The sequence below is a fragment of the Pleurodeles waltl genome, chromosome 3_1 (assembly GCF_031143425.1).
Source record: "Pleurodeles waltl isolate 20211129_DDA chromosome 3_1, aPleWal1.hap1.20221129, whole genome shotgun sequence".
Classification (NCBI taxonomy): Eukaryota; Metazoa; Chordata; class Amphibia; order Caudata; family Salamandridae; genus Pleurodeles; species Pleurodeles waltl.
Window position 1 is genome coordinate 1,647,586,776 of NC_090440.1, and position 25,295 is coordinate 1,647,612,070.

General features: G+C 47.5%; 1 protein-coding gene across 4 annotated transcripts in view; it reads left to right on the plus strand.

Annotated features, from left to right (window-relative positions):
• RAPGEF4 (Rap guanine nucleotide exchange factor 4) overlaps positions 1–25,295 on the plus strand; it is a 942,686-nt gene that overhangs the window by 741,921 nt on the left and 175,470 nt on the right. For all 4 annotated transcript variants that reach the window (XM_069225351.1, XM_069225352.1, XM_069225353.1 and 1 more), the window contains 3 exons: positions 2,230–2,380; positions 14,016–14,104; positions 19,344–19,374. In XM_069225351.1, the coding sequence (XP_069081452.1) occupies positions 2,230–2,380; positions 14,016–14,104; positions 19,344–19,374 (271 nt within the window). The remainder of the gene's footprint in view (positions 1–2,229; positions 2,381–14,015; positions 14,105–19,343; positions 19,375–25,295) is intronic.

Genomic DNA, 25,295 nt, shown 5'->3' on the forward strand with positions numbered 1-25,295 from the left:
TATTTAGTATGGCCAGAATGGTAATACAAAATCCTACTGACTGGTGAAGTCGGATTTAATATTACTATTCTAGAAATGCCACTTTTAGAAAGTGAGCATTTCTTTGCACTTAAATCCTTCTGTGCCTTACAATCCACGTCTGACTAGGTTTAGTTGACAGCTCCTTGTGCATTCACTCAGACACACCCCAAACACAGGGTACTCAGCCTCACTTGCATACATCTGCATTTTGAATGGGTCTTCCTGGGCTGGGAGGGTGGAGGGCCTACCCTCACACAAAGGACTGCCACACCCCCTACTGGGACCCTGGCAGACAGGATTGAACTGAAAGGGGACCTGGTGCACTTCTTAGCCACTCTTTGAAGTCTCCCCCACTTCAAAGGCACATTTGGGTATAAAACAGGGCCTCTGCCCTACCTCATCAAACACTTGCTGGAGAAGAAACCGGAACCAGAAACTACATCCTGCCAAGAAGAACTGCCTGGCTGCTCAAAGGACTCACCTGTCTGCTTTCTACAAAGGACTGCTGTCTTGCTGTTGCCCTGCTGCCTTGCTGAACTCTTGTCTGGCTGTGAAAGTGCTCTCCAAGGGCTTGGATAGAGCTTGCCTCCTGTTCCTTGAAGTCTCAGGACCAAAAAGACTTCTTCCTTTCACTTGGACACTCCGTGCGCCGAAAATTTCGACGCACAGCTTGTTTCGCGGTGAGAAAAACGCCGCACACCGACGCTGATCGACGCGACGCCCTCGGGACGATCGAGACTTCGACGCACAACCTCGCAAGGACAAAGCCGCCCGACTTTCCAGGAGAAATCGACGCGACGCCTACCGTGAGTGCGAAACTTTGACGCACGGCCTCGCAAGGACCACGCCGCCCGACTTCCAAGGAGAAATCGACGCGACGCCTGCCGTGAGACCAAACTTTCGACGCACGGCCTCGCAAGGACAACGCCGCCCGACTTCCAAGGAGAAATCGACGCGACGCCTACTGTGAGATCGAAACTTCGACGCGCAGCCCCGCAGAACGACGCGCAGCCGGAAAACAAGCAGGAGAATCCACGCACAGACCCGGGACATCTGGTAATCCCCGCGATCCACAAAAAGAGACTGTCTGCGCGCCGGAAAACGACGCCCGACTTCCCCGCGTGGAAAAGAACGACGCAAGTCTTTGTGTGCTGAGGAGAAATCGACGCACACACCCTTTTTCCACGCATCCCTTTTCCTGTGGCCCTCTGAGGAGATTTTCCACCAGAAACCAGGTACTTTGTGCTTGAAAGACACTGTATTGCATTCTAAAGACTTAAGACACTTTATATCACTTTCCTGTGATAGTTCTACAATTATCCTGATAAATATTATATATTTTTCTAAACACTGTGTGGTGTATTTTTGTGGGGTTATATGGTGGTATTGTATGACTTATTGCACAAATACTTTACACATTGCCTTCTAAGTTAAGCCTGACTGCTCGTGCCAAGCTACCAGAGGGTGGGCACAGGATAATCTTGGATAGTGTGTGACTTACCCTGACTAGAGTGAGGGCTTTTGCTTGGACAGAGGGTAACCTGACTGCCAACCAAAAACCCCATTTCTAACAGTCATTTATACTGTTTATGTAACAAAAAAGGCAATTATGTTCACCCTTCCAGAAATTCATATGAATAATCATGTTTTAAGTTCAAGCTTAAATGATCTCAGATTTTGGAGGAATACCAGCATAGTCTCTCCCTCAATTTCTATACAATGTGTGTTCTGTTTGTTAATAAACACTCTCCGTTTAAAGACTAAAAGCCAGAAAATCTGCTTTATATGTTTACATGAATAGGAGAATGTCAAACTAACCAAGAAAGGGACACTTATTTTTTGCCAGCAACATGCACTTTTCTAACATGTCTAAAGAAAATGTTCCTTCAACGTTGAAGTGATTTTTTAAATTTAATTTATTTATTTTATCCAATCACATTTGTGAACGCTGTGCTCCACTGTGTTTGTGTGTGCTGCTTGTAAGGCAGCACTGTATGTCAATATGTCTGTTACAGAAATCCATGTGGAAGTACCATGTCTTGGATTTGAATCATCAGCCATCCAAGCAGCCGGATTGATTGGATAAAATGAATATCGTTGAGTTGAGCAATGGTGACATACAAGTAGCGTGAAATACATGCAAATTAGAGATTATATTTATTATTTACATTTTCAGCAAGAAATAACCTTTCCTTAACACCCTGGCACTTATCATGCCCAGCCGTCTCAAGGTACAGAGCAGGAGAAAATGGATTACGCCCTTAACAACAAAAGGCGGGTAATCCGCCTGGTTTTGCAGTGGGCCGCTTTGTATGGAGATTTATTACAAGAGGATGAAGTTGCCATGGCCTTTCTGGAGGTAAGTGAAGGTTTAATGCATGGTCATGATACGTTTTCTCTCATGTCGTACACAACATGCCATGCTGGTCCCTGATGCAGGGGCCTTTAAAGTGAGGGTAGTGCTAGGTGATCCGCCTAACGAATCACTGTTTTTCTTATATTTAGAGTGGATATTTAAAGTGAACATCATTCAAGGAAGTGCCCTCTCAATCTGAGCTTATTGCTCTGGGTTCCTGAAAATCCATTATGTACAGTTATATAACCAGAAAAACTTGAAGTAGGCTAACATTTTCAACTGCACTCTTTCGAAAGTGTCAATAAGAAATTGTAAATGGAGCAGACGTGCTTCTTTTTTGTAAATGTGCAACTCCACTAGTCAATGCCAAGCGCTGCACAGGTCTAAAGAAAGGATTTCACTGTAGACACTCAAGACAGTTAACTGTCGAACACCTTTTCAAACAGGACCTGTAGTGCATGAAGACAATTGGAGGAGCAACCTTTGACCCTGCTTGCAGGTAGGTCGCTCCCCGCTTTTCCCCACCATGCCACCACCACCTTTTGCCGTTCTCTTGCTTCCCTCTTTTCTTCCCACCGCTGCGTCCCCTGCGGCCCCTCCCACCTCCCCCTTGTTCCCTCACTGTTTTCGCTTCCTTTTCCCCGCCGCTCCGTCCCTGTGGCCCCACCCCCCAGCCCTCTCATTGGACGATCCCTCCCACCTCCCAGCTACCACTCCCACCCTCCCCTCCTCTTATGGCAGCCGCGGCGCAATAGCAGGGAGCAAGCTTTGACCCTGCTTGCAGGTAGGTCGCTCCCCGCTTTTCTCCACCGCGCCACCACCACCTTTTGCCGTTCTCTTGCTTCCCTCTTTTCTTCCCGCCACTGCATCCCCTGTGGCCCCTCCCACCTCCCCCTCGTTCTCTCACCGTTTTCGCTTCCTTTTCCTCACCGCTGCGTCCCCTGCGGCCCCTCCTGCCTCCCCCCTCGTTCTCTCACCGTTTTTGCTTCCTTTTCCCCGCCGCTGCGTCCCCTTCGGCCCCACCCCCCAGCCCTCTCATTGGACGATCCCTCCCACCTTCCAGCTGCCACTCCCACCCTCCCCTCCTCTTATGGCAGCCACAGCGTGGCCGCACCATTGGCGCGCCAAAGGCAAGCCCGTCTGCATCCGTCCGTGCCTGGACCGTGCCCAGCGCCACCCCCCCGGTCCGCGAGACCCCTGCGCCTCCAGACGCCGCTACACGGCCGACCAACTCAACACCCTCAACCCCAGCCACACCACAGCATGCTCCAAGTCCTCACCAAGGACCACCCACGGACCCTTCGCCTGCCTCGCCTGCAAATTCACCTGCGACAAAACAAGGAATCCTACAAAGACCGGAATAAACCACCTCCACTGCATACTCCTCAACACCCGCTCCGCACGCACGCACGCCATCGAGCTCTGGGACCTGCTCAACTCCACCGCCCCAGACATAGCCTTCCTGACTGAAACCTGGTGGAACGACTCCTCAGCGCCCTACATCGCAATAGCCATCCCGGACGGCTACAAGATCATCCGTAGGGACCGCAACAACGGAATCGGAGGAGGCATAGCCATCGCCCACAAATCGAAAGTCGACACCCACACCGACGACTCCCTCAAGACCGCCGAACACCTACACTTCTGCATCCACACTGACCCCATCACCACTCTCAGAGGAACGCTCATCTACAGACCCCCCCGGACCATGAGCACCATTCAGCGAATCCCTCGCCGACCTCACCAGCACCCACGCACCCACATCAACGGATTACATCCTCCTCGGAGACCTAAATTTCCACCTGGAGAACAACGACACCAGCTCCACTACTCTGATCGACAACCTCACCAACCACGGCCTCAGACAACTCGTCAACACACGAACCCACATCGCCGGCCACACGCTTGATCACATCTTCTCCTCAAGCGCCCACATCACCTTCAACCATACCACCGTACTCCACTGGACCGACCACCACTGCATCCACTTCACCTACAAAAAACATACCGAGCACCATCGCACCCAAAAACCACCCTGCCGATGCTGGAACAAAGTTACAGAAGACCAGCTTACCAACGCCCTCGTCCAGAATCCACCCCCGACTCCACCGACCCAGACACTGCCGCCAACAACCTCACCCAGTGGATCAACGACTGCGCCAACACCCTCGCGCCACTCAAAAAACCCACCGACAACCAAGCCAGAAGAAAAGCCACCTGGTTCACCAACGAGCTGCTAAATTCCAAACGCGACTGCCGGAAGCTAAAAAAGGAATGGCTCCTCAAACGCACACCTGACATGCTCACAGCCCACAAGGACGCCACCCGCAAGCACCACCAACTCATCAGACAAGCCAAACGATCCCACTTCAAAGACCGCCTGGACAACAATGCACACGACAGCAAAGAGCTCTTCAGCATCGTGAAAGAACTCTCCAACCCCAGCGCCAACGTCAACAACATCCCTCCATCCCAAGAACCCTGCAACGCATTGTCCAGCTTCTTCCACCAGAAGATCATCGACATCCACGACAGTTTTGACGCCACTCCCACGCCAGGCCCCACCCCGAACACTCCACCTGTGCAAACCACCTGACCTCCTGGACCAACGTGAGTGACACAGAGACACGCAAGACCATGAACTCTATCCACTCAGGATCTCCGTCAGACCCCTGCCCACACCACGTATACAACAAAGCCGACGCCACCATCGCCTCCCAACTATGGAAGGTCATCAACATCTCCTTTGAAACAGCGACATTCCCTGAAAAATGGAAACACGCCGAAATCTGCGCCCTCCTCAAGAAACCCAAAGCAGACCCCAACGACCTCAAAAACTGCCAACCCATCTCCCTGCTCCCCTTTCCAGCAAAGGTGATTGAAAAAATCGTCAACCCACAACTAACCAGCCACCTCGAAGACAACTGCATCCTAGACCCCTCCCAGTCCGGCTTCAGACGAAACCACAGCACCAAAACCTCCCTTCTCGCCGCCACAGACGACATCAGACTCCAAATGGACAACGGCAAAACATCAGCCCTCATCCTCCTGGACCTATCTGCCGCCTTCGACACAGTCTGCCACCGCACCCTGGAATCACACCTCCACGAAACCGGAATTCAAGGAAAAGCCCTCGACTGGATTGTCTCATTCCTCTCCGGCAGAACTCAGAGATTCCGCCTCCTCCCCTTCCGCTCCGAAGCCACCGACATCATCAGCGGCGTCCCCCAAGGCTCATCCCTCAGCCCGACGCTGTTCAACATCTACATGGCCCCCCTCGCACAAGTGGCCCGACAACACAACCTCATCATTCTCACCTACGCCGACGACACCCAGCTCATCCTCTCACTCACCAAAGACCCGCGCACCGCCAAAACCAACCTCCACGAGGGGATGAAATCCATCGGTGAATGGATGAGAATCAGCCGTCTGAAACTAAACTCGGACAAGACGGAGGTCCTCATCCTCGGATCCACCCCCTCCGCCTGGGTCGACTCCTGGTGGCCCACCGCACTAGAAACCCCACCGACCGACCACGCTCGCAACCTGGGCTTCATCCTCGACTCCTCCCTCACCTTGTCTAAACAGGTCAATGCAGTTTCCTCCTCCTGCTACAACACACTCCGCACAATCTACAAGTGGATCCCGACAGAAACAAGAAGAACAGTGACACAGGCCCTCCTCAGCAGCAGGCGGGACTACGGCAACGCACTCTACACAGGCATCCCAGCGAAAGACCTACTACGCCTCCAACGCATCCAAAACGCCTCCGCCCAACTGATCCTCAACGTACCCCGCCACAGCCACATCTCCCACCACCTGAGAAACCTTCACTGGCTCCCCGTGGACAAAAGGATCACTTTCTAGCTTCTTACCCACGCTCACAAAGCGTTCCATGACACCGGACCAGCCTACCTAAACAACAGACTCCACTTCTACACCCCCACCCGTCAGCTCCGCTCCTCTAACCTCGCCCTCGCCGTCGTCCCCCGCATCCGAAGAAATACCTCCGGCGGCAGATCCCTCTCATACCTCACCCCCCAGCGCCTTGAAACCCTCACGGGTATGTAGTGTGCTTTATAAATCCAATGATTGATTGATTGAGGAGGTGCCTTGTGGTGATACTAGAAACGGCCACAAGAAGGAGCCAGATAGTACTACATGGCTTGGATCGTCTTTGTTGCGGATGGAAACACAATTCAGAAAATCCTCTTAACACAAGCTACTCACATTACAGACCTGAAGAAGAGAAAGTCCACCCATTCAACTTCTTCTGAACTGTTTAAAGAACTATCTTAGGGGAAGAATGAGGATGATGTTTACAATCCAAGCCTTGATGTATCTGCCTATTACTGATAATGGCTAAACGAAAGTCTGATTAAGACAGAAGCTATTACAAAAAGAGATCGAAAACAATATCTGGATGCACAGACACACATCCTCACCAACAGAAGACAGGAGAAGGGGGTCAATCTGTCAAAATCAACATCATAATTCTAATGACCATGTACCTACATGCCTCAAATATTCCAACAGCGATCTACACCAAAGTAGCAAACATGAATCTTAATGTCTTAAGTATTGAACAATAGATGACTTCTGTTCTTTTTTTTAACCCTCCTGTATTACAATGGCTAGTAGACATTGTTGTCAATGGGCTCTTTGTTACAATTTCAAAGAAATCATACAAAACACATCTGTGACGTCAAACATTGAGACTTCTGAATGCTAGAATATCTGAATAACATCTGAATGTCATCTGAAAGATCACTCATTAAATATATGTGAATGGCTTCAATTAAAATGAAGAAGTATTGGAGGTGATGAGATAAGACTTGAATTTCCTTTTTAAGCCTCCACTATCTGCACTCGCACACCCTTGCTACTAGGAATCTCTACAGAATACTCAGGCACTCTCAATAACTTCGATGCCAACATGACCCTAGGCCTTCACATCAATCAAATAGTCAAAGGTTGTTTGCTTTGTAAATTAAGCAAGACAGTCCACAGCATCCCATCCTGTTCCTCGCATTGCCCCAAACCACAACACTGCACATGCAGCTTGAAATGCATACATCCTTCACCCAAAGTTATGAATGCCTTTACACGTCAGCCTTGGGATCACTGACTAAGTCGTTGAGGCTTTGCTCTCAGACATGGACCTGGTATGGATTCCTCCTGACCTAGTGCTGGAGCCCTGCTTTGGGTCCTTACAGACTCACCCCAGGAGCTCTATAAAACATATGCCACACTCCCCAAACCCCTGTACAACAAAGCTCTCTCAAGCTCCAGTCTTCCACTATCCCTCCGGGAGGCACTGATAGTTTCTATCCCTAAACCAGGCCATGACCCGACCAACCTGTGTTCCTACAGACACTTAGCAATGCTCAACACAGACAACAAAATCTTTTTGGAAAAATACTGGCAAGCAGGCTGGCCCAAGTGATCCGGCAGCTGGTCTACAAAGACCAGAACGGCTTGGTCCTGGGCCATAGCCAACCCTAACTCTGTGCCATCCCTTCCAGGTCCTGGTACAGGCGCCAGGTCACTGGCCCCAATCGGGCTGCCTGGTGCTGGATCTGGGGAAGGTCTCGACTCTTTGAAGGGGGGCTATCTTTTTGCTATCTTGACTAAATTTGGTCTGTGTCCCCATATGCTCGGTCTCATCAAGCATACAAAACTCTGCTGGCTAGGATCAACACTGGCAGGTATATCTCCGAGCCCATACACATTGTTTGGGGCACTCATCAGGGCTGTCTCCTCTCTCCACTTTGTTTCCCCAGGCCATGAAGCCCCCGACACACAAACTGTGGGTCCAAGGGTGCAACTGGGGTATTCGACTGGGAGACGGCATCACTCTATGCCAGTGGCATGCTCCTTTACATGTGAGACGTCTTTGAGCCTCTGCCTCTGACTGAGTGGCTGCTCACCGCCTTTGCTGCTGACTCGGGCCTATGAATACACTGGGACAAGTCTTGCCTCTTTCCTCTGCTGGCTGGGGCAACAGACCCTGTACTGCGGCTGGTCAAGTCAGCTGTACATGATCCACTACCTCAACATCCGGATCTACCACAACGCAGCATGGTGGTTTCCTTGATGCAATCTATACATGGTGACACTAGTGTTCCCTCTCCCTTGATGGATGTTGGAGCGCCTGTTGCACCTCTTCCATCCTATGGTCATTGCTGCGATCCCACCTATGCATCTCACACTGTACTACTTCCGCTATTGTCTGCATCGCACCAACGCCTTGGTGCCGTATGCACCCCTGTTTCCACTGCTTGGAACACCTACAGGGCTTATCTACCTGACCTTGTCAGTATTGCCCATTGGCATTAAAAGGATACTCATACCTTGGGCAACCTTTTCTCTGACACTGCCTTCTTTCCATTTGCAGACCTGAGCGACCGTACCAGCCTCCCGCATCTATAATACAATCATGGATGCAACATTATTGCACTGGGGCCACTTCAGCCAAAACCAAGTATGCATCAATCCAAAATCTACATCTTCTGGGTATGGAACGCCAGCTAGTCACATGGTTTGCCACAGTGATGTGTGAACCCACCTGCTTACCTATCCTGACACTTCATGAAGGGTGGGGCAAGGACTTGGGCTGGGAGTGCTACAGCGTTGAATGGGCTGCAACGCTGGCCTATCCAACCACTATCTTTCTAAATGCACGATTCAATCTCCTAAACTGCACAGAGCATACCTTACTCCCACAACAGACATCACCTGCCATCGCTGCTTACATGTGGACACAGACTTCTGTCACATATTTTGGACCTGCCTCACATTCACCGACTACTGGTCATCTGTTACAGCCTGCCTCTTCTGTGCTACTGGAATCCGATCACTATGTTCCTGGAGTGTGTGGACCCTCGGCTTGTTTCTGTGCAGTAAGGGCAACAGGGCAGTTGCCAGGTTCCCTTGATCTGGCGCTCCTCTTTGCCATGCGAGAAATGACACACGCCCAAAAGTCGAGGACCCCCCTGCTCCCTTACTTGGGCTTGCTCGATGGAGGTGTGGGCGATGGCAGAGGCGACAGCCTTGCAATCAGAGGAACTGCAGGGGCTTCGGAAGTACCCGATCTTCCACCATTATGACACTTTGCTTGAAGCCTTTAAATCTGGGGGCAGATGCCTCCTCATCACAGACCAGAACTACTGTCCCACTGCCTGCTGCAGAAACAACACCTGCAGCAACTCCTGTCCAGCTGCTACAGAGGCAACAAGCTCTCAATTTCTACCTGTCTACCGTTCCCCCTCTCGTCCCCCCCTCACCTCCACTCTTTTCTTTTTTCCCTCCTCTCTTCCTCTCCCTCTAGCTCTGACATTTACCCACAATACTGGTGTTCCAGCTGTTCACTTTTCTTTTTTTCTACTCTAGTACTGACACGTGTCCCTGTAACAAGCCAGGTGGTGTGTACTGATGAAGAGATGTTATTGTTTGAAAATGTGTAATAAAACATGCTTCAAAAAAAGATTGTTTGCTTAAGCTGCACCAGTTGTACAGAATCCCCTACTGTCTGCCAAAAGACTCTCATTTGTTGGTGGCCAGGCCCTAGTCAATACCAAGCTCGATTATGCAATGCCTTTTTTTAGGGTCCTCAACGACAATCAAACGGTACTGTTTCAACATATGTTGTATGCTATAGTCTCTATCACAAATAGATAGGATTCATTTCACGGATAGTTCGTAATTTATAAATAAATTAAGCATTTTACAGTTTAGTTCGCCTTAGGCCAGACTGCCCATTTTGCCACTCTGGCATTTTTTATTTAGATAGGGTGTGGGACAGTTCTCTAAGCAGGGAGGGCTACCATCACTCTACTAAGGCTCGTGACTCCATTGTAACCGCAGGCTGGGTTAAGCATTTCAGACAGAGTTCTTTGTGGTTTCCAGTCTGCCCTTGTCATGGAGAGACCAGTAATCCTCACACCTTTGTTTGGTATGCAAGTATCCTCTTATGGGTCCAAGAAGTTACATATGACAATCAGGAACTGACATTTGTGGTACTCATTTGCCCTAGACTGATGGGAGATCTCAGTATCTCGGTGGAAATGTCCATTTGTTTGAGAATCTTTCAACAGCTTTATTGTACCAGACATGGGGAATTATATCCTTTGTGTGACAGGATTCCCAAGAAGGATGCTCAGGTAAAAACACTGTTTCCTGGACTAGTAGAAAGTGTCATCATGTCTAAGGACAAATTAATTTTCATTGAACCAAAAACAGTGATGAGAAGAGTTTGAAATAGTCAATTGCATTAACAATTTTGGTTCAATTAGCCTTCCATACAGCAAGTACTAAGCACAATATTTCAAATAGCCAATGGAGTGAAAGTTTAAACACATTGTGTAACAAAATACATTGTCATTTAAATTAAAACAAAATAAAGACCAGTTCAACGTGAACTAGATACCTTTAGATAAAGACAGTGTCTGTCTTGCGTTTCATCTGCTAATTCACACTGGAGATAAATTATGTGGAACCATCAACGTTCAAGATGTGGATATTTGCAAAGGTGGCACTGATTTAATAAGGGCATGCGTCTCTGGCTCTTTTTTGCAAGGGCCTACCTTTATTCGGCCTGAGATCTCGATATTGTGGGCTCTAATGCCCTGTGATGTACCGTCTGCCCTGGTCCTACAATGTTTTTCGTTTGTGGCTTTTGTGGTAGGGAGACTGCAGGAGAGTTACAGAAACATAGCCCGTGTAATCACTGGAGTGGCAACATTCCCAGCTTGTATGGTTGATTTTAGGCTTTTCTATGATTGTGACTGGACTTGTATTGTGTGAGTCATATCATCTGCTAATCCATTCTTCTTAGGATATGTCTTAATTTCATACTTTCTTAGCTCCCTTTCTTTCTGTAGATATTTACAAAAACCTGCTATTATAATTTTTGTGTTGCAACCAGTTTTGCCAGATCCTCGTGTAAGAATTGAAAGAATCTTTAGAGGGCGCTTGCAGGACTACTTAGAGGGGGAAGTGAATTAAAAAAGAGGTCGCCTCTGTATTTGATAACAGTATCAAATGTAACAAGATACACCCTATCCTTAACAATGAGGTCAGCCTGGGCCACTGTGCTCCAACAACGGGTTAGATAACATTCAACAGTGGTCTCCTGGCTGATGGCAGGTGGGAAAACATTTACCATTCTTGCCCTTGCCACCTCCCTTTCTAAGCTCCTTGTCCACCTCTTGCTCCTCGCAAGTATTGTCTGATCAAATGATTGCATTAACAAAAGTTGGTCCTCACTAGGTTTGAGGCTTGTGCTGCTGCTTGTACTGTTGATTTTATTAATGATATCAAAATGTCCGCCCTCCTTAAGTAAATATGCATTCTATTTTTTGTCCAGTGGTATACTCTATGATGTACCATGTTTGATATTCTTACACAGCAACCTATGAAATAGTACAATTAATTGTGCTTGCTTGATTGTCTGAGTCACTGCAGACCCCAGCGTACTCAAAAACTACCAGCCAATCTCCCTGCTCCCTTTCTCAGCTAAGGTACAGGAAAAAAGTATCAACAAGCAACTCATGACCTACCTGAAGTAGAACCAGCTACTTGATGCCTCCGAATCCACTTCCATGGCAGTTACAGCACAGAGACGGTCCTGATTGCAGCCACAGACAACATACATATCCTCCTCTACTGAGGAGAAATAGCAGCCCTGATCCCCCTCGACCTCTCAGCAGCCTTTGATATGGTATCCCATCATAAACTGATCAAAAGACTCCACCACATCAACATCTAAGGGGATGGACTCAGATGGATCACCTTCTTCCTCACCAGAGAAACCCAGAGGATTCTCTTATTTCCTATCTCCTCTGAACCAAAGGACATCACTTGGGGGGTCCCCTTAGGCTTAACCCTCAGCCCCACACTTTCCAACTCATGTATGATCCCGCAAGCCAACATTGGCAGATCCCACGGCCTCTACATAATTGAGCATAACCTCCTACACAGATGACACCCAACTCCTCTCACTCACCGATGACCCCACTACCACCACAACCAACTTCCACAGATGCATGATAAGCGTCGCTGACTGGATGAAAAAAAATACCTGCAGCTAAACACAGACAAGACTGAAGTTCTGATGTTTGGCAGAAGCAGCAACACATGGAAAGACACCTGGTAGCCTTCAGAACTAGGACTTGCACCCACTCCCTCCGAACATGCCAGAAACCTCTGAATCATCTTTGACAAAAGGCTTACCATGGAATCACAGATTAACATCATCTCCTCTGCCTGCTTAGTCACACTGCGAATGCTACATAAGATCTTCAAGTGGCTAACCCCACACACAAGACGCATAGTGACACAGGCCCTCATCACCAGTCGACTAGACTACAGCAATGCCGTCTACATAGGATTTGCCTTGCAACTCCTAAAAAGACTTTAGAAAATACAAACGCAACAGCCAGACTCATCCTTGACCTTTCGATGAGAATCTCACATCACACCTCATCTCAGGCAACTCCACTTGCTCCCCGTGCAGAAGAGGTGTGTATTCAAGCTGATGACCAATGCACGCAATGCTGTACACAACCAAGGACCCACCTACATTAACCAAGCCTGAATTTCCACCATCAAGAAAACTACGCTCCACCTCTTTATCGCTTGCCCACACTCCACACATCCACTGACGCAGAAGTAGAGGACATGCCTTCTCCCATATAGCAGCCAAAATCTGGAACAGCCTCCCTTCGCCATCACCTCTTATCCAGAAATCCGTAAATCCCTCAAGACCTGGCTGTTTGAATGTGCTGCTGAGACCTGCAAGCACCTGGATACCCTCAAGGGTGATTAGTCACACTTTACAAATCTTGTTTGATTGATTGATTGATGCATTCATGTGCATCAGCCACCATCTGGTATGGGTTTTCTTTAATAGAAAACCCATTGCAAGGTCACTGGGTACGAGTGCCTATGAGTCTTGATGCACATGTGCTCATGTGTGCTTGTCAAAAAGTATTGGCAAAGCTAATAGTTCAGGCCTTAAGATGAGAAATACTAGCTCAGCAATGCTTTTTATGAGCTGTTATGCCAATGGTAAATGAAAATGTATTGATGCCCTGAGTGGTTGTGGTTTGTGCAGCTATCTTTCATTCTACTAATTTTACAATAGGGCATCACTATCAGTCTATGGGCATCAAATTTTGGGGTGAGCTGTAAATATCTATGACACATATCTATTCCTTCTTGCTATGCATGGCGAGAATCGCTATATGATCAAATCTGTTGGAAACACTCTTTGACACATACAGACCCAACATTCTGGATATTCAACTTCTTTTTCGCTTGAATCAGATTAAAAAGTGACAAAGTGTGTGCTGTTACCACATGAGGCACCCAAAACTCTAAGTTACGATCGTCAAATTAATTTGATGCAATTCCTGTGTGGCCCTAAAATCAAAAAATAGTCTGTGTGGTTTTTTTTCCAATAAAGTTTATTACACCAACACAAACTGTATTTTGTCTTGGAACAGCAAGACTGTCCGCTTTCTTTTTTTGATCTGGATTTAAACTTTATTTGGTATTTGCTAATTTAACTCAAAGTATTCATGTTATTGCTTTTCCTTAATAGTCACAAAGTCACACTTTGCTTTATTTGTTGCAGGAATTTTATGTATCAGTTTCTGATGACACCAGAATAATTGCAGCACTGAAAGAGCACCTTCCGGAGTTGGAGAAGACTGTAAAACGCATGTAAGCTTTTGTGATACAGAGTATAAATGTGTTTTTCTTCTGTTTGTTAGAGAAAGTGAACTTGAGGTTTCCATTTGCAGTGGTTATGGGGAACTCTTGGCAGAAGAATGAAACTGTAGCCTGCTGTCTGGCACAAGTCTTTATATGAAACTTATAGGATCATCTTGTGCTTAAGTACTGCCCTTTGAATGTTCTTTACTTAGCCTGACTTCCCAGACTTGGGTAACATTCTAGTAGTGGCAACAGGGAATGAAGACTGGTTCAAAGACTAAAGTGCAAGTGGTTCGGTCACAGGCAGTGGGGAGGTTTGGTTGGTCGGATAAGAGGAGAAAGGGGGGAAGAACAGATAGAACCAATCTATGCTTTAGGGACAGACAGCAGAGAAAGAGTGGTCAAAGCAGTCAATTAAGAGCTAGCCATCGATGTGTCTAATAGAAAAAAAACAATGGTTGTGGCTACAATTAATCTTTTCCATATAGTACACAGACAAGAGGAATATCTCCAGAACTTATTGGCATTGCTTATGACATATGCAGTACGTAATCAGAAAAAGTGGACTATTGTCAAGAATAAACCCGAGGGGTTAGAGAAAGGCCAGTGAGCTTTAAGAGAAAAACGTAAATTTTTTAAAGATTTTGAATGAGCACAAACACTGGATGACATCACCAGTACAGTACTTTTTTTTCATTAATATCTTCAACATTTCTGTCATGGGTACTACTGAAAACTGTGATAGGAAGTGCAGAACACTGTCATGGGCAGTGCAAAAAACCGCAATAGGTACAGGGCCGGACTGGCCGTAGTGGGCTTCGGGCATTTCCCCAGGAGGCTGAATGGGCGGGGGCCGGTTTTGCAGTGGTGGGGCCGGTTGTGTTACTGGGGGCGATGGTTTTGCAGCGGTGCTGCAATATCGGCCCCCAGTAACAAAAGAACAAAAGCAGCAGTGCTTTGCACTCCCTCCCAGACCGGAAGGGGGGCTGGTCTTACAAAATTGACAGGGCTGCTTTGAGTTTCCAGTACTACCCCGCATAGGTATTCAATTAATAGAACTATGGGGATTTGCTATTCCCACGGACAACGAGGGGCTGTGGCAGCTGAACTGTGATGATATGTTCACCATAGTCCTGGTATTATCAGCAGCATCTTAGAATATTCAAGATGCACCAAGATATGTGTTGGCAGCACAATGGCATGCAAGCTAATCAACCAGACACTTGTCATGTCAATCACAGAAAATGTTCACACTCACACAAGGGCAACCCCCATCATTGTGTTCAATTTTGTAAAATATATTTTTATTATTTCCCTTTTAAGGACTATGCCTTTCCTTGTCTCGTTCACTAATATGTTATTTTATAAGACTGAGATATAATCATTTCAAAAGTAAGCCTTGGCTCCCAACAAAATAAAGCAAATCAGTAATATAAGGCTTGTTTTAGTTGGGCTGAAACAGGAGCACTTTGAATAAAAGATTGATACAGTTCTGTCACATTTTTATTAATTTCTGTAATAAATATCTACAAACAATAGGGCAATGTGGAATGTCAGTGCCTATGAAGCAAAATTTAATGCAAGATATCTCCCACCCACATATGTGAAATCTAGTTTGTATTTTCTAGTAGGTGCACACTGAAAAGGCGGAAAGTAGGGGAAAAAGACTATGGTGTCCCATTTTCTGATATTTTGAGCAACACTTTTTTTTTTAATACATCTTTTTATTGACCACTACAACAGACAAGTGTTGAAACATCATCAATGCCCCAAGAAACCATGGTACAATGCTCATATTAAGCAGCCCTCAATAAGCCCAGAACCCCCAAGTCAACATAAACTCCTTCACTCTCCATCCCGAATCAAGACCAGGCAGCCAGCTGCTATCATTCAGCCATTCAATAACACAACAAGAACACCCCCAGAATCTAAGTCCAACATTCACTTGGGAGACTACCCCAGGGTCTTTCACGCCTCCCACCCCCTAAAACCCAGTGCACCATCCCTACGTGTTGTCCCCAGTTCCTCACAGAGACCCCCAAAGCTTCTCCCCACTGGTCCACCCTGAAGTCTACCACTGTTTAGCACCCGTCATCACCTGTGCCATATTTTCTCAAATTTCCAAGTATGTCCCAAGTCTTGTGCACCAACTCCTCCGCTCTCATGCACCAGTCCAGATTCCTTTCCCTCTCATGCAGTGTGGGGGTGATGGGGCTCCCCCATTTTTTAGCAACGTCCAGCCGTGCCACGGCCCTATTGCAGAAGAGCAGTGTATTCCTTTCTAGCATTTGCTCCCTCAAGACACCCAGGCTAATCAATTGAGATGTGAGCTGAATATGCACCTCTGTGACCTCTGACAGACATCTCTTACTTTCTCCCAAAGTCTCCTCATTGGCGGGAACTTCCACACCATGTGCAGCAAGGTACCCCTCTGACCACAATCCATCAAACATAAGGCAGATCCTCCACACCCCAGTTTGTACAGCTGCTCCCTTGCAGCAATTTAAACTGTACCAGACAGAAACCTGCTCATATTGCCACCTTCCTCAGGTAGCAGCAGGCTTCCCTCCAGACATCATCCTCCAGCCTACCCAGGTCTTTCTGCCACCTGTCTCTTAGTGAATCCTGCAGGGGCATACTCGGGCCAGCAATGTGGTGCAAATCTGAGAAATAGCATGTGTATGTTGTGGGGACGCCAGCACCCGGAACTCCAGCGGTGACTCCTGCGGTCCAAAAGAGCCTCATGCTTTCCGATGATGTGTCACATCTGCACATACCTGAAATATTAAGCTCCTGACAGACCATACCCTGCCTGCAACTCTGGGAAGGGAATCAGCCACTGGTCCCTCCAGATGCCCCCTACCACCGAGATTCCCAGCAAATCCCAGTGTCTATGACTCTTCATCCCTCCAAGCTCCCCGAATGTCTCCAACTCCCACGAGAGTGTTGCTAGGGTAAACATCTCCTCCCAGCCCATAAACTTCCCTGTCCTCCTCCACATATCCACCACAAGGGCAGTCAGTGAGGGGAGCCATTGTGTTCTCTCCCGACCACACAGATGCCTCAGGTGGTTTGCTGATTCCACTGCCCAGCTATCTGCCATCAAGGAGAACTCCCATTGTTTGTTTGGTGGTCATTTGTGACCACCAAGTGGGCCGCTTAATTATACAATTTTAGGTTGGGCCAGCAATGGTAATCTTGTCTACCTGTCTCAAGAACCCCTCCAGCACTGTGTATGGTGTGTTCTGGAGGACATACAAAAACATAGGCAGGTATACTATATTGTAGAGCATCGCTCTACCGAATAGTGACAACGGCAGTGACCCCTGATTACAAGACCACTCCAGCCTACCATCCCCTTGTTTTTTGCAAAGTAGGCAGTGATCACTGCTGTCAAGAACGTTCTAGAATCCCAATCCGTGACATCTCATGGGTCTAGGCTCCAACCCGGCTGTGACTCCCCCAGGACTCCAGCAGACAGTGAGCATCAGGGTATGGTCTGAAATGCCCCATGGCAAGTACTGAGTGACCACCCACCTCCTAAGCTGATGATGCGGAACTAGGAGGTAATCCAGTCGGGACAGCAATCTATTGCATTAGCTGCACAGAACTGTTTCCTCCAAGTCCTCCAATTTCGCGGCCATGACAGTGCTTTGGCCTCCACCAGCGGAGCCTGCTCTCAGATCACACTAGGGGCCTCGCTGCTGTCCCCTGTGCCTCTGGACCTCCTCCAGCCCCAATCTTTCCTCAGGGCTCATCGCTGCCAGGCCTCTCAGATTTCTGCGAGGCCACACTACTGGCCAACCTCACTGCTCGATCTTCGGCTCAAGAAGCCAGTCTAGGGGCCCATCTGGGTGTCGAAGTGGGTCTCCCGAATCATCACCCCATCTTCGGGCCCCACAGGCCTCCTGTATCAGCAGGAGAAGTGCCGCTGCAGCCATTTGTGCCAAAGCTTGCGGTTCAGTCACCAGGTTCCATGCGCCTCCTACCCATACCCCCTACTGTTCATCAGCCTTATGCATCATTTCTTTGTTGCTGCAAGAGGGTAGGACTGGTGTGTTGTATCCTGCCAGGGCTGACGTTTTGTTGCACAGGATTCTAATTTGAATAGCAGCTTCTCTGCCAGCTAGGATATCTCTTTGGCTAGCATGACCTTCTAAATTATGCAATGTGACTTTAGTGCGCTGTTTAGTCCATGCTACATCTAGTGACATTAAACAACTGGACACTGGACAGCAGTCTCTGGTTACTGTCCGCTAGCTAGATTTCTTTACAATTAGGATTGCAAATAGTGGCAAGCAATTGGGTACAACACAATTGACTTTTGGCTGACAATTCTACCTATGTTTCACGACAATGTGTGTGCACGTGTCACAGACACCATTTTTTTTTTATTTACCATTCCAGGATGGCGGATAAAATCAAATACCTGCAAAGCACATTTTAAGAATAAAAGGTAGCCTGGCTGCAAATTTCAGCTATGGGGCTCTATCAACAAAACAAAAAGGAAAGAAATATTTTCCAACAAATGGACATGACTAGGAGGGGTCAGAGTGGCACAGTCAAGCGGGGTTTGGTGGGAAGTACATGTCACCGAGCTGTGAGAGCAGAGGAGAGGAATGGATGAGTTTGGGCAGGGTCTCTACCAATATAATATAATGAAATAAAGAAAATACTCTGATGATGGAAGCAACAGCTCAGCAGGGAAATGGGGGGATTGGTTAAAACAATATGGAGAGCACGAAGAAATGAAAGTGGAAGTGGTGCAAGGGGAGAGAGCAAGAAAACAAATGCACTCCAATGGGGTGCATAAAGGACTATAAAATAGTACATCTCTGAATGCTAGTAATGTGAGTAGAGGAAGGATAGAAGTCAACCAATCAGAATAATGTAGTACAGAAGTGCTCCATAGCAGACTAAACAAAGGTATAGGAAGTAAGGCGATGAAATCTAGAGGAGACAATAGATATAGATAATTAAGCCAACCATTCAAAGGGCCGACCCAAAGAGCCATCTATTCATAGTAGAAACAATATGTCTGGCTAACCAACAGTTAAAGCTTTCTAAGGCCAAGACACAACAAACTGCCAACTGTGAATTTCTGATAGCTAGCTAACTGTAACCACATTTTATAAATACCTGCATTCACAGATGTTTTAAGGTTGTTAAACTTGTGTGATAACGTGTTGGATGGAACATATATGACAATAAGAAGTAATGTGTGTATTATAATATTCTGTTTTACCAGCTCAGAAGAAGCTAAGACCCCTCAAAAGAAGGTAACTTTCATATTTATATTGCTGTATGAACACATCTCAATATTCACATGTACTAATCTGGGTTTGTAGTAATTATTGCTTTGAGAAATATGGGATGCTGTAATGACCCACTGTAGTGACCCACCCGGACTGTTTGAGGTACCTCATTGACCTGGTTATATATCACCACTCATCTTCTGATCAGACGTTTCCAGAGGCTACAAATAAAAGGGTCGTGGACCACATGAGGTCTTACGTCCATACCCATGTCTGAGGTGGACGTCTCAGTTATTTCCATAGCGCCTGCCACATGCAAATTGTTGTATCCTCCCTTCTATCGCATGAGGCCCTCATTATACACCAAGCACATTTGGCAGCGAGGGTGGACTGGCCTCCTGTGCGTTCCCATCTGGATCCAGGCACCATAGGCCTCGCCGTTTAGCTGCCCCAGCAGTCCTGCCTCCACCCGCACTGGCCCCACTGCCCTGCTTCTGCTCGTGCTGCTCCCAGGCTCTAGAGTGAAGCCTTATGGAAGACAAAGGGCCTGATTACAACTTTGGAGGAAGGTGTTAATCCGTCCCAAATGTGACGGATATACCACCAGCCGTATTACAAGTCCATTATATCCTATGGAACTCGTAATACGGCTGGTGGTATATCCGTCACATTTGGGACGGAGTAACACCTCCTCCAAAGTTGTAATCAGGCCCAAAGTCTCCGCCCCGCACCGTTGGCTGGCATCACCCACTGCCTTGGTCTGCCAGCAACCAAATGAGATGCTTAGTGGCCAAAGCACTGCAGGGACGTGCCACACAGTTAAGGCAGGAAGCACAACTTTCTCCACCCTCCCCGTGTGTGCCCCTGTTTCCTGCCTGCCATCTGCACGGACCATCTGCCAGGCCACACACCGCCCAGAAAAAGGGAGAGATAAAATGACAAAGGAAAAAAAATAAAATGAAAAAATATACAAACTTAAGAGTTCTCAACAGCGAATGAAGTAAGTGAGCAGCATCCCATTAGAAGGCCCCTCACGTAGTGGGATGAACTGTTCTCTGCCACTACACCATATTGGTTGTGGAATTAACAGTTTGTTGGGACAACACCCAGTTTAACTGTTGTGAATGGGATACACAAACACCACGAAAGAGCCCCACCCACATCATACTGCAGGCCCAGAACATTACCAAACCATGACTGATGACGCAATTGCACCCCCCCCCAGCCTGGACACCAACAGATAAGGAACCACCACCAACACGCACTACTGGGAATCATGCAGCCTTTCAGGGAGTTTGCTGACCCGGCCACTGCCCCGCCCCGATGAATTTGGGTGGAAAGGCTAGATAACTACTTTATGGCAACAAGAGAGAATGACAGCCATGAAGCGCTCACTACTGCTCCACCACTGGGGAAAGATATCTATAAACTGTTCAAATACCTTCCCAATACTGGCACAGCAAGTGACTACAGCGCTGCAGTTTGAGCCCTCACGTACCTTTTGACACGCTATTAAACCCAGAGTTTGAATGCTTCAAACTCCGCCAGCGAGAACGTGAATTCATCGACACTTTCTGCTAGCCAGTACACGCACAGCAAACAATCAGCCCAAGGAGATAAGGGTGCAAATAATTCAAGGATGTTGCAACACAACGCTAAAAGGCCTCATCCTAAGGCAGCCTAATATCTGGCTTGATGACATCTCTCAGCTTCAAGAGTCTCCAAGCCATCACTCAAGCACCAGAAAAGACCTCAATCATGAAGGTGGAGCACGCTGATGCAATGTACGCCACAGGAAAAGCCAACAAACCCAGAACACCTGCTCCTCCCGCATCCAGCCTTTGTTGTAGATACTGTGGTTGTGAGGAACACTCCCTAAACAACTACCTGGCTCAAGGATGCACATGCTCAAATTACAGACAAATCAATCATTTTGCGACTGTGTACCGAGGAGGACGAAGAGGAAGAGGCATCAGAGGGAGACAAACTCCAACCAAAGCAGTGCTGCACCTGTCTTTAGGCGAGCCAGACCACCATGGAGCTGCCAAACATCCACAAAGATACAGACAGCAACTTGAAGTCATCTTCCTTATCTCATTCACAAACAAAGTGGAGAAACAAAGAAGGCCCCAGCCCACGTGCATGGTAGAGATTTCTGAATTAGAGGTTAAGGCGCTCATTGACACGGGCATCAATGAATGTAATAGGCATCCAGCAATACCGATGCCTCCAATTGAACCTAATGCCCTCGCTGTCTCACACCAAAATATTCACGTGTGGCAGCCAGTCCCCCATACCTTTCAAAGGATGCATGACTGTATGTGTGAGGTCCAATGACCAAACGACATTCCATGTGGTTGACAGGGAAGCTGACACCCTGCTCGGTAGCCATGTAGAAGAAGACCTCAGACTTGTGTCCTTTGGGCACAGCGGGTGGGCGTTTCAAACAGATGAACTACTGAAACAATTCCCCGAATTGTTCAATGGCCTTGCATGTCTGAAGGCCCCACTGATTAAGCTGCACATTGCCAAGTCAGTTAAACCGGTGGCACTCCACCACCGACTAGTGCCTTTCCATTTATGGCCCCTAGTCGAGCAGGAACCCGAGAGGCTTGAGAGCCAAGGGGTAATTGAGAAGATATCTAGACCAACACCCTGGGTGTCCTGCATTATTATAGCTGAGAAGCAAAAGCAACCTGGCAAATTATGTTTGTGCATTGACATGCAACAGCCCAACAAGCCTATCAAATGAGAAAGTCACATTATGCCGACGATGAACGATATCGCTGGCATCAACGGAGCACAGTGTTTCTCCAAATTAGACTTGAACTCTGATTACCGCCAAGTGCTCCTCTCAGAAGAGAGTAGGTATATCACATCATGTTTAACACACCTTGGACTACACCAGACTAAACTTTGGCATATCCTCTGCAGCTGAAGTATTCCAGGACGCCATAAAGGAGACACTCTCGGTGCTCCAAGGAGTCATGAAAGTCAGCGATAACATTCTTACTTTCTCTGCAATAGCAGAAGAACACCACAAACACCTATGTATAACCATAAAACACCTATGGGAGCATGGTGTCACCCTACACAAGGAAAAATGCTCCTTTTTCCAAATTTCAATTGAATTTTCTGGATAGGTCTTCAACCTCGAAAATCACAAGCTATTAAGCAAGCCCCAGCTCCCACCACTGTGTCCAAAATGGCCACATACTGTGTGAGATTTATCCCCAATCTTGCAACGATTGCCAAGACGCTGAGAGCTTTCAGCATATTGACACCTATTGGAGATGGAGACAAATGGAGGAAGAGACTTTGCAAAGAGTTAAGACCCGCTCTGCTAAACAAGACCACCATTGCATACTTTGACCTGAAGAAAAGGACGGAACAGCTTGTTGATGCCAGCCCAGTTTTGCCTTGGTGCTGTGCTGACCCAAGAGGTTGAACGGGGAGATGGGCACCACTGATGTTTGCCAGCAGATCACTCACGGCAACTGAAACTCAATACACCCAAATCGAAAGAGAATCATTAGCTATCAAATGGGCATATGCTCATTTCCATCTGTACCTCTGTGGGAACACTTTCACAGTAATCACTGACCACCAAGCACTTGTACCATTATTTTGAGACACAGCACCACACCCACCGCCTCGAATCGAATGCTGAGCAATTCATCTGCAACATTACAACTTTGTAGTAACTTATCGGCAAGGATCCAAAAACCTGGCGGACTTCCTCTCGTGCCATCCAGCCCAAGACCCAGGAGATGATGATGACACAAAATCAACTGAAGAATATGTCTGCATGGTGACCCAAAGAGTATGTCCGAAAGCACTGAGCCTGAGTGAAATCTTAGGTGGCAGATGGTCTGCAGCAAGACTCATGGCAAAACTTCCTCTGTGACGCCAACAGCTGGAAAGGGACAGACAGAGAAAGTCTCATACAGATATGGAGAGTGTGGGATGAGCTAAGTGCCACTCCATGTGGCCTCATACTGCGAGGTTGATGGTTAGTGATCCCAGAGAATCTACAACACTGCATAGCATTGCTAGTCCCTGGAGTACATCAAGGCACAGCAAAGGTAAAGTCACGTCTACGTGAAAAAGGTGTGGTTCCCAAACCTCAAGACCATTGTTCGCAAAGTGGTGCAACGATGCCGCGCCTGTCAACTCACCCTCTCTTGGAAGGCCCGGGCATCCATCATCACTGAGGAACCCAGCACAACTCCATGGTCCAAAAAAAGCATGGATTTTGGTAGCTTTCCTGATGGGAAAATCACCAAAGTCCCAATAGACAGTTATTTAAATATCCTGTGGTAGATGTCATTGCCTCAACAGCATTCGCCACTGTGGTGCCAGCTCTGGAGAAGATCCTTGCACTGTTTGGCCTGCCAGAAGAGAAAGGACAATGGGCCGCCATTCCAAGTGGCAGAATTTAAAGAACTCCTTGAGCGCCCAGGAATCCGGCAATGCCGCATCACTGTGCAGTCTCCACAGGCGAATGGAGAGGCCGAGTGCTTCATGCACACCCTCAACAAATCTCTGAGGATGCCACTATGGAAGGAGTTGGCTCTATACTCAATCTCCGATTCTTACGACAATACTGAGGGACACCACATTGCATCACGCAACAGGCCTCATGGACTCTGATGCTCAAAGGACCTAGAAGAGACACTACCCCAGTCCACCCTTAGTGGATTCCACCGACCTACAACCCAGCTGAGGCACAGATCTGGTGATTGAAAGAAAATGCATTCATGAGCCTGAAGAGGCAAGCGACCACACAGGAACCTGGACAGTAGTCAATCCGAAAAGCTCAATGATAAGAGCCTGCAAAGGTCAAGAGATTGTTTCCAGGAACATCTTGTGGTTTATAAAAATAATGGCACCCATCCCTCTAGAAGGTGAAGAGGGAGGATGCAACAAAACAATAAACAATTCCCCTATGGATGAAAGAAGTCATGGCACACCTCCAGGTGGGAACACCCCAGAACAGAGCTGTGAAGTAGAACCCAGTGACCAAGACAGTCGCAATGAGTTGGGCACCGAAGGAAGGGCTGACCGCTCGTCATCAGCGGTATGACTTAAGGCCAAACCCACAGCCGAGTCAGCGGGTAAAAGACTTTGTGAGCCAAGTTCATATATAAAGTTCAATGCCAAGTTGGGGAGGGTTGTGACATGAGCCACCCAGACTGTTTAAGGTGCCTCATTGACTCGGATATGTATCACCACTCATCCTCTGGCCAGGCGTGGCCAAAGGCTATAAATAAAAGGAGTTGTAGGCCGCATGAAGTCTTACGTCAATACACATGTAAGAAGTGTACGTCTCAGTTATTGCCACGTGCAAACCATTGTATCTTCCCCTCTATCACAGGAGGCCCTCGGCATGCCCCCAGCACCGACACCATTTTCCATTGCGCCAAGAGACTTAAATTATGGCTCTAAAGTTCATGTGTTCCCATATATGTCTTTCGGATCAATGCATGAGATAGCACTTTGCACATTGAGGAACACTTCACATGGCACACGGTAAACCCACTCCTTTGAGCCCGAATGACCTGATATTGAACACATTTTAGTTTCATTACTTTTAAGTAAAAACATCCACGTTCTCCTGTCTGCTCAATTCTGTGACTCTGGCAATCTCTTTCAGATAAAATCCAATTTGTCCTACATTTCAGGAGATTCCTTTCTCAGACAGATTCGCAAATGTTCATACTTTTTTTTGATGGTTGGAGCCTGATTGTCTCTGCTGAAAAAGGGAACTGGGAGGTCAAAATAATTTCTTGCTGAAAGAAATATTTTCTTAGCCAAGGAAGCTTTAAGTAGGGGACTGGTGTGGTCTGTGTGTTGATTACACGTCGGCAAATGTATGTTCTAGTATCTGTATTGTCTCTTGGACAAATGTACTAATCAGTGTTGATATAATAACTCTCCGCTTC